Source organism: Bacillus rossius, chromosome 13, assembly GCF_032445375.1.
Source record: "Bacillus rossius redtenbacheri isolate Brsri chromosome 13, Brsri_v3, whole genome shotgun sequence".
Lineage (NCBI taxonomy): Eukaryota > Metazoa > Arthropoda > Insecta > Phasmatodea > Bacillidae > Bacillus > Bacillus rossius.
In genome coordinates this window covers 3,639,145-3,654,615 of record NC_086340.1, presented here as the reverse complement: position 1 = coordinate 3,654,615, position 15,471 = coordinate 3,639,145, and the positions used below count along the sequence as shown (strand labels likewise).

Here is a 15,471-nt window from a genome sequence, read left to right as displayed (position 1 = left end):
TTTGCCTGATAATAGCTTATGCATTACTTCTCACAATCAATATATCTATGTTAGAAATATATTACGACAGTTACTATCTAGCGAATGGACCCAAAACTACTTCAAAAACTATCATTCAATCTCGGCAGTTAGAGTAGGTGTCTGTTCTGAATTGTAGGTCACTCTGGTTAGCAGTTTGTTAGCAAAACAAACCGTAGCTGTATAAAAGCTAATTATAGAAATTAGTGAAATATCTTGAAAGTAACTCGTTAGGAAGAATAATAAATTGTAAATATTCCATCGTGAAGAAAGGACTGTAAAAAAAAAAGACACAAACAACTTATCACCAAAAAAAATTGGCGCTAAACTCATTATAACCAAAATAAATGTTTACAGTCGGGATGGGGAAGGAGGGGTGAGTTTTTCCTCTTTTTTTACTTCAATTATTAACCTGTCAAATATTGCACAAATCAACTCCGTAAATCTTTATCGCCATCAGTCAACCATTAGTATTTTCGTTCTTTCCAAATCCAAAGGCCGAAAGAATATCAGATTTGTAAAATTACGAATCATACCATTGTTGCGACAGGTCACCCGTCAAAGTGTTGGCGAAATCCCATAGTACAAAAATAAAGTCAGGATGTGTTTCCTGCTCACTGTGTCGAATTCAAGCTACGAAAACGTGCAACGCCGTGAAAAATCTGAGATCTTGTTCGAATCCCAAGTTATGTGAAAGCCATATTAAACAGATTAGCAGAAACCCGCGCACAAACGAAAAAAAAAAAATCCACAAAACATTAGTGGCCTTTTTATTTTCTATTTTATCTCTCGAGAAATAAACAGTGATACCTACCTCTTCCCATTGTGAAAGGAAAGAAAAGGGACATTGGCTTGTATTTATTTGCAGATCGTACGCTACAACTTTGGAATATCAGATTTGTGGGTATGTTTTATCTCCGCTAAAACTTGGCGGGAAACTTTTATTTTCTCCCCCAAAACCGCAACGGAAATTCAACCTCTCATAAATGATTCACGAAGAGGAAGGGAGAAAAGAAATATACTTTGGATCTGTAGCAACCAATTTTTTTTTTAAGTATAATAGGAACCGAAATACGTCATAAGGGTTTCAAAAATTTAATGTCATAACAGTTTTTTTTTTGTCGTTGAGAATTTAAGTTTGTTATAGCAGATATCGCACATTAAAAGATTTACAAAGTCCAAAACGTTGCGTATTTTGACAGTGCTATTATAAGTTTAATCATTCCCAAAAATGAATTAATACTAAACGACAATGACTTAATGGGGGTTAACTATTTGTAGCTGTCAGTCGCTGTTACTTCAGGCATTCCATTAAATTATAAATTATGCTTTAACAAAGCCCAGTTCTGAAAATAAAATGATAGAAATTTGATATGCCTGAAATCTGGTGAAAAAAAGATGGTATTTTTCAGTTCCCGTATCTCCCACTTAACAGATGTCGCCCTCACATAATGACTTCCAACTTTGTGTAATTGTCTTGGAGTACTAGAAACCTGGGTAGGCCTATGGGTTTTTTATAATTGGTAATCTATATCCCACTACTCCCCCTCCTCCTAGGTTTAGGCAAACAATTTAATCTAGGTATTTTAAATAAAATATCTATTTTTTTTTTGTCACAATAATTTTCACAAATCTGTGTATTGCATAATAATGTAATGGCTGCAAATTAACTATACTGGTGACATCTAACTTAAAGACATTTTAATTTTTATCTGTAGAGGAAAATATCATAAACTAATGACGACATACATGCAGATTCTTGTATCTGTGCAGTCTCAAAACACTAGCTTACGATTTGCAAATAGAAATTCCAAAATCAGCTAACGTACGCAAAGGCCGCTTGTTTACAGATGTTACCTCAACAAACATACACTTTTGTGTCACATAATTGAATGTAACCTGGTATTTCGATTCAGTCAATGTTTTACAGTTTTAGTAAACTAGTCTTGATACCAAACACAGGACTATGAGATATTGTAACCTCAACAATGTGCAAACTGCATTCTCCGGGACATATTTTTCTGACTGTTCGGAAATAGGCATTTCAATGTCAGGGTTTCAATTTTTTTTTCCATCGCAGTTTGAGATGTGTAAATTATTAGTCCATGGATAAAATAAATGTGAGGAATGAGTGTCTAATAAGAAGAGCCTATGATGTACATTCTGTATTGCACAGACCCGAACAAGCCCGAATATCTACCTTCAGCCAACTTCGTCAGTTTTTTTGTTTATTACTTTACAAAATTGTGGATGGTTGGTTAAGTTAGGTTAGTATAGCTACATTAAAAATACTGTCAAATCATTTTAATACCGACGTTGGCCGAAGGTAGATATTCGGGCTTGTTCGGGTCTGTGCAATATAGAATGTACATCATAGGCTTCCCGTCTAATAATTGATGCCTACGACACCACTCCTTGTAACCCACAGTAAACTGGCAAACTTCCAACAATGCTTCTTCCAATAGAAACTGATCGACTCTTGATTATTGGTTCTTGTGAGCAACTTGGTCCTTGCGTGCGACCGTCAACATGCCCAAGCAGCACATAACGTTTCAGACACGTTTCTGTGATGTTGCAGAAACATTGCGATGTTTCAGTGCCGTAATTTGATGTTATACAGGCACATCAGAACATTAACATAAGTGTGGGGGCCACAGATAGTAATTTGTGAAAGGAGAGATGGCAAATATTATGCAGCTATTGTTAGATATTAATTTTTACTAGTATGGTATAAAATACCTTTCAACTTAACCGTGTTGCATCAAAACAAAAAACGAGTATTAAAGTGTATTAAAATCCTTATTTGTACAACCAAAAAACATTTTAAAAAATGTAACTTTGGCAGCTAATCGTGCAAAAAGGTATGCGCTTTATATATATATATATATATATATATATATATATATATATATATATATAATTAATTATATATATATATTAATTTCGTGAAAGTTAAACAATTGGACAAGTCTACACGTTTGTCTGTAATTATTGTCAGCGACTGATCAAGGGTTCTGACCGCCCCTAAGCTAATAATTATGAGGACGCGCCCCCGCCAGGTGACAAGTCAAGAGTTTGTTTTACGCACGCTTTCTAAAATTTCAAAAATTTATTGTTAAAATCAGGGAGTCAAAAGTTTTTTCAGTTCACAGCGCATTTAGTTTTAGTGTTTTGTCTCGGTCTAGGATGCTAGATTAAAAGTGCATGCGAAGACACGATTTAAACGTGGCCACCCCCGATCCACGCGCCCCAGGCTGCTGCCTAATTTGCCTATGGTTTGATCAGGCCCTGATTACTGTAAATATAAAATTATCTTTGAAATATTTGTGCAGTGGGAGTGGATGACTTGATGTAAGCTTTTGGACATACGCCATTGCTAAGCACACGCATGTCTGTAGAAGAAAACTACAAAAAAAAAACAGTAGTTTTCTTCTACAGACGTACATGTGCCTTAGCAATGGCGAATGTCCAAAAGCTTACCTCAAGTCAGGGCCGGTACAAGGTAAATTGGCGCCCTAGTCGAAAAACCTAAATCCCCCTTCCCCCCCCCCTGCCGGAAACCCCAAAAAAATTTTTCTTCCCTCAAAATACATAATGTAAGCCTAAGATTTTGTCAACAATCAAATGTAAGCAGGCTTTTTTTTTTTACTTTTTTACTAATTATAAATCATAAACAGGTCGCCGTAGACTTTAAATAATTACTTATATCAATATAAACATTCCAAACTGTTACGAAAATCCATTTTCATCTAGTTTCAATAATCGTTAAACATATTATATGAGCTGTTATGTGTCGTGCTGCGCCGCCCCCAGCTACTTGGCGCCCTGGGCGGTTGCCTAGTTCGCCTGTGTGGACGCGCCCCCTGCTCAAGTTGAATATGAAATTTTGGCCTGAAACGGGACGGAGACATCGCTGAGACATCGCTGAGACGTGTCTGAGACGCGGTCGTCGCCGGCGACTGACCCGCCCCTGGCGGCGGTGTTGCAGTCGCAGCAGGGCAAGGCGGCATGGCAGGAGCGCGGCGGGGAGAGGCGCCCCTCCGTCACCGAGGTGGCCGTCAACCACCGCATCAAGGCCACCGAGGCGCACCGCCGCTGGATGAAGCGGAACAGGGTGAGTGGGCATCGCATCGCACGTGCAGGGCCGCAACTAGAGTAGTCTCTGGCACCCGGGGCATGAATGGATTCATGCGCCCCCCCCCCCTCTTTTTTTTGCAAATACCACACCAATAAAGCGGGGGGTCCGGGGGCCCTCCCACGGAAAAATGGTGCTACTTAAGAATTTCCATGCCTACATGTAACAGTTTCTGTGCTACTGTAACTTCCATGCATGAACCCACTATGTCCATAAAGTAGTCCGTATAATCACTAGACTTGTTCATTAAATTATGTTGAGACGTTATATTGTAAATCAGAAAAGACATTCCTGGCATGCAAGTTAAAAAAACGTTTTACCAGTTACCAGTTGTAGTAGGAATTACAATGAAAGCGATTTCGGTGTCCCCACAGCTTTGCGCCCGGGGCGTATGCCCCGCTTGCCCCCCCCCCCCCCCTGCTCTTCCTAGTTGCGGCCCTGCGCACTTGGAGCCGCCTTCAACCACCACCAGGGGCATAGCAAGGGGGGGGGGGGGGTTAGGGGTTCAAACCCCCCCCCCCCTTAGCACCAAATCTTTAATTAAATGTCTTATTCATCACTCAAACAAATTTCATATTAAAAATTAATAAAAAATTTTACCATTACAATATTTAAATTTAAGTACCGAAAACTGCTAAAATAACACTATTTTACACCTTAAAATCCAAATTTTCCCGGGGCAGGACCCCCGGACCCACGGCTTTAATACGGTAGCGGGGAGAGGGGGGAGTTAATGCTTCTTAACATTCCCCATACACAAATCCTGGCTACGCCACTGGTCCACCACCAAGACGATGGTTTAGCTCATTTATCTCATAAAATTTTATTATTCTTTCCTGATAATTTTTATCCTCGGGTTAGTTTTACAAGTTCAAATTCCTGTGAAATAGCGTCTTTATATCAGGCAATGAAATATTTAACAGCTTTTTTTTTTCTGATACTGAATCGTGAATTGAAAAGATACTGGCCAGCACTGCGCGCTGATAACAATCTGATTTTCCTTTTCCCAGTTACTGCCGTGTTTTGAACATAAAGTATCTGAGATCTTATTGTGCAAAAAAAAAAAGAGGTGGATAACTATTTGTGTGCCACAAGATCCCTCTAGAAAACAATAATGTTGATAATGTTCGCAGACTTTCACGGCCGTTGTCTGAAGTTAGCTTGGCTTCTGGGTTGTAGCCGCGTCCCAGGCGAATAATTCACCCGACGTTTCGGTCGACATTGCAGTCGCCATCATACTGAGATACCTACGGTAGGTAACTGCTCCCTGATGATGGCGACTGCAATGTCGACTGAATTATTTGCCAAGGACACGGCTACAACCTGGAAGCCAAGCTACTTCAACAATAATATTGAACAGTCTATGCACAGAAAAAAAAACAATTTGGTTTGTTAGTTCAGTTCTTACAGATAAGCCCCTATTGTCCAGAATTATCTCTGTGGAATTATCTGAAATCTTTGCAGGCCTAACATTTAATTTTATCTCTCTATTTCCATTTAATTTATAAGTTCAAAGGAAGGCAGTAAAATACTTCTTTTTTTTAGTTTAAAGGTGAAATACAAAATACACAAAATGAATTCAAAACCGTTTTTTCCATTTAACTTTTAACCACGTGGCCCTAAATTCGCCAATCGTACCGGACATGCGCAAACATTGTTTGCTGCAAAGTCGGAAACAAAGGAACCTTTAAATGCCTTCAATTCATTGAATATTTGCAATCAGTCTTTATTAAAGAGTTATTTAGGGATTATTAATTAAATTTAAGGACTTTTAACGGTCCTAATTCAACTAAAGACAAATTAAGGACTTTTTAAAGGATGTTGAGGAGCCTGAGTTTATCGCCACAGTAGGTGTTTAGAAGTTGTACAGTTACTAAGGGGAGGAGGTAGGCCTACTGAGGATTGGGGTGAACGTTTGTGGTAGGTTTTTCGAAGTTGTACAGTGACTAAGGGGAGGAGGTAGGCCTACTGAGGATTGGGATGAACATTTGTGGTAGGTTTTTAGAAGTTGTACAGTGACTAAGGGGAGGGGCGCGCGGCTGCCGGCAGATCCACGACTCGTCGTACGGCGGCAGCAGCTCCGACGACGACGACGACTACCCCGGGGGCCCGTACGGCCACCAGAGCGCGGCGGCCAACGGCCTGCTGTACGTGGGCCTCGGCACCGTCGCCATTGGCCTCGTCATCTTCTTCGTCGGCACGGGCGAGAAGGGCTTCAAGACGCTCGAGCTGCGGCTGATCGGGCCCTCGCTGATAGCGGGCGGTGCGCTCTGCTGCCTGGTGCGCGTGTTCCTGTGCGTGTGCCCCTCGCGGTGCCTGCGGCGGCGGCGGCGGCGGCGGCGCAAGGGGCGGCCCGCCTGCCCGGGGCAGGACATCCCGCTGGTGGACCGCTGCCCGCTGGGGGCGGCGCAGCGCGGGGACCTGGTGACCTCGACCACGGTGTTCCTGCAGCACGAGCGGCGGCCCGCGCCTGGCCTGCCCAACGTCGTGGTGGAGGAGGATCAGGACCCGCAGCCGTGCACGAGTCGCCAGCGCCGTGGGCCGCCGGACCACGTGGAGGAGCAGGTGTCCCTGCTGGCCGGCGAAGACGAGCCGGAGGCCGCGGGCCGGCCCGGCGAGCTGGTGCTCAGCCCCTCCAAGCTGCAGCCCTAGCCCCCACTGCGTTGCCTCGCGCGCCAGTTCGCAGCCGGCCTCACGTGGCAGTTCGCGTGCAGGACACTCGCTTCATGAGCACGAGATGTAGCCACAGGGAAAAGAAAAAAATTCTAATCTTCTCTCAAGTAAATCTACAGGTTGTTTTTTTTTTTTTGGTTTCTTAAGTATACTTGAGTCCGCCCACTTGGTCTAGTGGCTGGCGTGTCCTGGCTGGTGGGGCGAAAAGGGCCAGGGGAAGTGATCTCTCAACCTGACTCCCTGGGTTCAGGACTGGGCGTTTGCGACGTTCCTTCCGCCTTCATCCCCCCACCACGGGATCAAGCATAGGGAGGTCACGGGCGTCATCACCATGGTGTGGCCTGTGTTCTCGACCCCCCCAGTCGTGGGTAATGCGACTATTCATCATCGTCAAGTCTTCTGAGACATTGATAAACATTCTGTTAGAAGCTGTGCAATAACGTAAAAAATTTCCAGTTACTGTTCAATGTTTGGACCCAGCTTGATGTGGCCTGCAGACTTTTCAAATTACTTGGTTTATTTTCTGTAAAGAAATTGATTCTAGTCAGACATTAGACTGCGAAATGAATAATGGGGGAAAAAAAAAGTTACTAATTTTTAAGATGCAATAAAATAAAGTGTTATTTTAAAATATGTTAATTTTGACAGTGGTAGTTAAATTAATAGTTGTGCAATAATCTGTCAAACAAAATATTGCTTTTTCTCGCAAGTTTCAAAAATTTTGAATATTCATTGAAGATACAATGTAAAGCCTCCATGCACTTTCCTATACCAACTTACAATACTGTGTTTAGAATTGTTCATACCAGAAATCATCCATGAAAACACCTGTTTTAGCCTTTCCCGCTGTATATAAAATACATGTTTAAGACAAAACCATGAAACGAAACTTGTGTGGACAAGTGCGATGGCTATTAAATGCTTTCTGTAATCAGGCACTTTCAATAAGTCTCGAGCGGTGTAAATGGCGCTTTAACACCCGGAGCTATGTTCGCCATGTGGCGATGTATCCCAGCGACCACCTCAAAGGAAGTGGTTTTTGTAGCCTCTATGAAGCATTAAATACATATATCCAGGGTGCCTAAAAAAAACCTGGTGAACCGTTTCCAGGGCTTTTTCCAAGACCTTTTCAGTAATATTTTTTCACAACTTTTTCATTTTTATATCACAGGGTTATTTTTTATGTGTAGTACGCAAATTTGAACATAATATGAATTAGATCTACTGTTGGCAGAAACATGACTATTTACACGTTAAAAAACAAAATGCAGGTTAGCAAAAGATTACTGGAAATTAAAGTTTTGTGACTTATGCACCAGCGCTGTTTATTAAGGGCTATTTTTGTGATTTTCGTAGGTTGGTAGTCCTTCAGTTTTTTTTTGTGACCTTCGTGACGTTTAGATACCTTGGCATTCACACAATAACACTTATGCTGGATGAGCAGTGTGAAATTCCGTTACAACGTACTTCAGAATAACGTATCTTTCAGTTCAACGTATGATTTTAAATTCCTGCTCAAAACACCAATGTAAGCAATGTAAAAATATTTCACTTTAACGTTAAAAACGTATCCTACCTTTCAATACAACGACCATTCTTTTCCAGTTATCTGGAAAATTTTACATAATAGTTACTGATTTTGCGCAAGGAGTTCTTTAATATAAATGTACATTACGATTAATTTTTATCACTTTCAAGAATCGTTAACAAGTATAAAACGTAAACAAACATTGTATCAACGATTCATAGAATCATAGTACAGTATAACGCGCCATTCGTCGTCCTCCATGGATCACACACTTATACACACCTATTTTAAATATATACAAAATATAAAATCCAATAATGTTAATTTATGCAGGCTAATTTTTTGAACTGTTTGGTGTCACAACATGGCCGACACGCAATTGTTTTACCATGAAGGTTGGAATATTGCCTGGCACAGCCATGCTTTCGACGCGCGCTACTAGTGCGGAGCTATGGTTATCTATGGATGAGAGGTTTGTTTACGTTTGACGTCACGAGGAAAACAATATTGGGTAAATATGTAGTGTACGGATTAGCGCAAAACAAAATCGTACAAATCTGAAATAACTTTCATTATATACTCTTTTACGTCCTCTTTTCATAACCGCCTGCGGAGATAAGAAATTCAAATTACTTTTGGAGATATCGAATTTTTAAATTTTAATCACTATACCTGCACATTCACACAGCGTTCACTATTGTTTTTTGTTTACGAGTATCAATTTTTTTTTATAATGTTGTCACGTGATAGTTCGTGTGATGTGTGTGTGTGTGTGTATATATATAGAGAGAGAGATAAATAAAAAGAAAACCAATGCATTGTTTCGCACATTGTCGACAGAAGAAGACGTCAAAGAATTGGTAAAGTTTGTTGGCAGGCCTGAAAATGTACTGCTTTATTGGGAACTTGTTTCATGTTTCTGAAGATTTTGCTTTACGAGCAGAGCACACACACACACACGCATGCACACACGTGCACACACACACACACAGATATATATATATAAACAAACCTCTCAGTATGTTGTTGCCAAGATGGCCATCAGGGTCAGTGGTGGGCTCAAAATTTTATTTTGTGTGTGGGAAAAATTTTTTGTTACAATTGACACCATCACATTGGCATAGGCGACGTGGCTGCTCCCACAGTAACATACTATTATCACTGATATTTTAACATTCTTTTTTTCATAACTTCAGGGGGGGAGGGGGAGGGATGATACAGACCCTCTTGCATCCATCAATGATAAGGGTGCATGTTCTCAGTCAAAAAAAATTGACTTGTTTCATCTTATTCCAAGGAAATAATTTTTTTTTGTCAGTCAAAATATTACTGGCACTGAATCCATCTGGATCCAATTGGAATGATTTCCTGTTGAAATAACTGTAGCTGACTTGGGGCCCAGTTTCATTTGAAATCCTGAAGTCTATATTTCACAGCATTCGGGTAAAAGCACCAACATGTGTGAAAATTATATTCCAGTGTGCAATCTGTCCATTAAGTTGCCAACTAATCGGTTATATATTTTAAGACTCATGTTCATTTCATAAGTAGAGAGGTTTTAATAAACTTCTTATGAAATAAGACGAAACAACCTTTAGCCCTTCGCAAACTGATATTAACAGTATTATTTGTCACCCATTTTATTGAAACACACATTTTAACTAGAAATTGTTTTGTGTACATACTATTTTATCACACATTTTCATCAACTGTTAGTATTTTACTTACTAGATAATTTTCAACTTTTTTTTTCAGGAAGTTATTGTAATATGTACCTACTATCCTTCACATTGGCTCAAATAAAAGTGTGGCCATAATTCCTTGTAGCTGTAGAAATTTCATTCAAAAAAATTTTATTTGACAGATTACTAAAAAAAAATTTTTTTTTCCATTTGGATATAATCCCAGCAAATGCATTACAAGAGATTTAAGACCCCATTTGTGTTTTGAGGAAAACTCCACAAAACATATACAAACTTAAATAACGGCCTTAGGTAACTGATTCAGCATGGGACAATACTCCAGCAGTATGCATTGTTTCTGCGATAACAAAGTTTTAAAAGTGCTTCCTAGAACGCTCGCGAGTGCAAGACTTGAAAATATATTTTGTTATTGTTTACTGGCTGCCGACGGCTATACTTTGTTCGTGGCCTTGTTTCCGACGGGAGAGCTGGAGGGGCCGACAACTCTCGTCAGCTACGCTGCTAGAGGAGAGGCTTGCTGCAGCAGACAGTGACTCCCATTGGTCGGTCTACAGCTCGGGACTCGGGCTGCGTAACTGTCCGTAACAGGCGTCGTATTATCAATAAGTTTTAACGGTGTGCGCGTGCGTGTGCGTGGTGTCTTCACGGTCACGACTTCAAGAGCGGAAGTCGCAGAGGAAGGGAAATGCATGATGATGCTCGAGTGCGCATCTCGAAGAGCCGGCAGGAGTGTCTTAGATTGAAAATGTTGGGCAGTGTTTAACTTCACGTTTTTTCTTCATCAAGTATCATTTTTATTGTATTTTGTCAATTGTATATTAATTCTTGCTGATGAATTGGCAATTTGTTTAAAACACTATATATAGGGGGGACCTGTATTTCGCGATTTCATTTCATGTCAAGGTATTTCACAAAACACTGTAGCTTTTTCTAAGAGTCACGGCAAATTGTGAGGGTGCAGCAGTACGGTGACCACATTCTCATTGGCCCCGTCAAGAGCGGGACGACACCTCTCCCCGACCTCAGCCAATAACCACAGGAGAAAAGCTATAGTATTTTGTGAAATACCTTGACGCGAAATACAGGTGTCCCTAACTATATACTAAGGAATTTTACATTGGTACTACTGAAGTTACTTATTTTTGACATGTGTGTTTTTTTGGCAGCTGAAACTGACCTCCTCATTCTGTGACTCTGGCCGGTTGCTTGAAGTGTCCATCTCGACACGGCACGGAAGCAACATGCAGTCACTAATTTATAATTTGCAGTTGCAAAGTCTTACTTTCGCATAAATACGACAAAATGAAACTACAAGGGTTCTTAGAACAGTAATGCCTTCAATGCCGTTAACTCTTATTTGTTACCGGATTTTCACAATTTTTCGTTTTACCCGAAAGTTGCACGTGTCCTTGGTGCAAAGCAATGTTCACTTGTCGACATAGTTCCCACCCCTTGCCAAGCACCTGCCACAACGCGCTACTAGTCGGGTGAACCCGCAGGAGAACTCCAGTGGTGGTTGTTGTCGATACCAGGCTTGAATGACAGCTTTCAACAACGTTGTCAGATCGGAGGTGATGTCCCTTGGGGTGCTCTTCCGTCTCTGGGAAGAGGTGAAAGTCGTCAGGTGCAGGCGTTGCAACCCGTCTTGTGTTCCTCGACTCGTGGGTGTTCATGGTTCGAACCCTCTTGTCCAATCAAGAATTAAGAAGTTCTTAAGGACCCCTTAATTCATTGCCTCCACCACCACCGAGAGGTGTAAAACTGTTTTTAATACAACAAAATCCCTTGAGGAAAAAAAATTAATGTTAAATAGCTAATGCACAAAAAATAATTTTGTTTAGTTCAAATCTTGCATATTAAACCCAATTGTCAAGAATTGTTTTTTGCAACACATATTTAACCCAAGCCCCAACATTTAATTTTATCATAAAATATCATTTACTTTATATGTTTACGGTAGACCGTAAAACAAAAACAGTTTTTAAGGTCAAAGGTGGTATACAAAAAAAGCAAAAATCTAAGATATTTTTATATAAATAAAATGTTATCACATGGCTCGAAATTCACCAGTTGTATTGGGCATGCACAAAGCATTGTTTGCTGCGTCAGAAAAAAAAAAATTAAAATACCTGCATTTATCCATAACTTTCACGCATGTATTTATTAAGGAATAATTATTAAGGATTCTCAGTGAAGTTTAATGACTTTCAAGGGCCATTATTCAATAAGACAAATTAAGAACCTTTTAAGGATATTAAGGAGGCGAACGAACGCCTTCCGGTCGCAGTACAACCGTACAGAGGACACACGTGGTTTTCAGGAACAACAAGAATTTGGAAAATCTGTTAAAAAAAAATTTTTAAAAATGGGAATGGGGGCATTACTTTCCAATCAAGCCTCATACATAACTGTACTGTTAGTTTCTAAAACAGTATGTACCATTGTAACACCATGCCTTACTTAAACACGTAAAGCATAAACATAGACAGTCAGCAGATGGTCGGAGTTGGTTGCAATACTACACAGAAAATTCAAGATACCTCTCAAATCCAGATGTATCCCTAAAATGAGAAATTTTGCAGACTACCTTAGTTTCTGTAAATAAAAAATATAAAAAAATTACATACAGTGCAATAAACTTTTAAGTAAAATTTTAAGAATAAGAAACCAATAAGAATGAAAAAAAAAAATTAAATTCTAGTGATACAAACCAGAATAAAAACTTTATCTAACTGCAATGATATTTCAGTATCTCGTGCAGACAAGTTTTCTGCATGAATGTAGCAGATGACAGTAGATGTATCCTTAATTTACAAGGACTTATGACTACAGATTTTGATTTAGCATACTTATTCCATCAAAAAAATCTTGATCATCTTTGAAAATAATGACCCATCACTGTCAGTTAGCTTTTTCTTAACAAAATTTGAAATTATTACAATATTCTTACCAAAGCAGTTTATTTATTTTAATACTATAATTATGATTTCTTTACCGCTGCTGACTGCTTAAATAAATGCTGAAAAATTATAAATACTGTAATTATTAAATATTATCATGAAACTATCCTTTCATGTTAAAACATAAGCTCATTTATTTTCTGCTGAATGCAAAATAAGGTACAAAACCAAAATTCATTTTTTAATAACTATGCCACAAGTCTTAGCACCAAAATTTTTGACAAGAAACAATAAAATAATAAACAAAAATCTAATTTACCTTGTGTTGAAAAAAATGAAATTCACAAGTGACTATTAAAACACATTCAAGTGAACAACTTCAGGAAAAAATTACTTATTATTGAAATGAATTAGTCAAACATAAAGTTATGCCTCAGCATTCACAAAAGTTTATTCAAAACACATACACCATAACATGTGTGTTCATTAAGTTTTGATTTTACAAAAAAGTTAACTTTAAATTGTGATAACAAATTTAAACGTACGTGTTTAGATTGTTGAAGGACGGCAGAAAATCCAGAGCTCTGATAGTGTTTGTATTGTATGAGAACTTGTTAACTATCATGTGAGATGATAATATATTGTTGTTGAAAACCGAGTGTTAAAAAGAATTTTATTGCATGTTAACTAGAATTGAAGACACTCATACGCAGTGGTATGTGTATAAAAACTTAAATGTGTTGTTCATTCAAGATTTGGTACAACAAATATTACGTTCTTGAGGACTGGGCTAAGTGGTGCCATCAACACTCAATGCTTACAAATCCCAGTGTAGTTACTTTTGCAATAGTATTTTAAGAGTGTGACGATTTACTTGAGATCCTAGTCAGCTTCGCGGGGAAAGTGACCCACTGGAAGCCAATTCCTGCCTGTTTTGCCAAATTGTCACTTTCAGATCAGCAAATATGTCCAGAAGCCAATGTATTGTAAACATAATTTTACAATTTTTTTTTAATGTCGAGAATACTTTTCCTTTTAAATCCTTCCTTTCAATATATATTTATCTTAATTATGTTTTAGGTTTCACAAAACATCAACAACATAAATTAAGATCATGAAATAATTGTGCCAAGACATAAAAATCAATAAAAACTTGTACTGCAAGTGTGCAAAGATCGGTGGACAATTTGGCAACAAAAGGTTTGTTCATTCATCAGCAATACAAATGTTTTGACTTCCATCACCAAATATATTTTTAATGCTATTAAGCACTTATTTACATTAACGCTGGTGGCATTCAAAATGACAAATTTGCTTCCCCCTCATTTTTTTGAAAATTTTTCAATCGCAATACGACACACATCTTTTTTCGGCACCATCATGCTTTTAGAGTAGCTTCAGCTACGCTACCCATTTTTTTCACGTCATCTCAAGTACTAATAGCTGGGCTAAGCCATTTCAATGATCATTAAAAAAAATAATTGAAAAGTGAAGGTACTATATTACACCAAGTTATTAAAAAGAAATTACCTGTAAATAAATGCATTGTAAAATTCTAATGGAAATAATATTGTATAGCATGTCGCTGGACGAAAAACTAATGCAATTAGAACGCTACATTTAGATTTTTTTTCTTGACATATCAGAGAATAAATTAATTTATAATATAGCCAATATGTACTGTTATTTCAGAAAACCTTTCTGTTCCATATCTCCTTGTCCCTCTTTGACTAGTTTTGCTTAACCGCCTAGGAGAGCAACATGTTATGATCTTAAAAATAACTACTCCACATGTCTCTTGATGAATAATAGGTAACACATAGCATAAATTCTTTTTAACCCCCATCCCAAAAAATATTGGGTCAACTTAATTTTTCCTACCTAAATAAAATTTTTTCAATTATTATTATTAATTATTTGGTTACCTTAACACACCTCTAATTCAACAATTCATTTATTCAGTCAATGTAAATTTCATCTTAACTTTTGTGTCCAAATAAAATCTTAAGTAAAATTTAGATTAGATGCAAAATGTGCTAAATCATGAAAGATTTAATACAGAAACGAATAAATCCTTCAAGTAATTATAATACTAGGTAGTGGAATTAATAAGTTTTGGGTACCATCGCTCACCAGTATCGTAATAACTGCATGGCGATGGGCAATGCACAGGATGTATCCTGATTTACGACTGATTTAGACTTTTTCAGCGTCAGTTTCTGCATACTAGATGAGAAGTATCATACTCTAAAACATGTTAATGTACTAGTTTATAGCCCATTATAGCACTCGTGCGATTTCAAGGTACTGCTAATATTTTACAGTTGTAAGAAAACTAAGTGATAAATTCCAAATATTTTATTAAAGTAATAGAAACAATAAAATGAAAAAGCGTTAAGCCTGTTTGATTTTTAATATAGATTACGTATCCAGATTTTAATAACTCCAATTTAAGCATATTTGAAGATATATTTTACCTTCAAAACATACCTTTTCATTTTATAAGTTAGCCAA

General features: G+C 38.3%; 1 protein-coding gene across 1 annotated transcript in view; it reads left to right on the top strand.

Annotated features, from left to right (window-relative positions):
- The window catches only part of LOC134538127 (uncharacterized), a 144,196-nt gene extending 134,651 nt beyond the window's left edge, over window positions 1-9,545 (top strand). Inside the window, exons 3-4 of the mRNA XM_063379161.1 lie at window positions 4,007-4,132; window positions 6,203-9,545. Of these exons, the coding sequence (XP_063235231.1) occupies window positions 4,007-4,132; window positions 6,203-6,805 (729 nt within the window). The 3' untranslated portion in view covers window positions 6,806-9,545. The remainder of the gene's footprint in view (window positions 1-4,006; window positions 4,133-6,202) is intronic.
- Window positions 9,546-15,471: the final 5,926 nt, after the last annotated feature.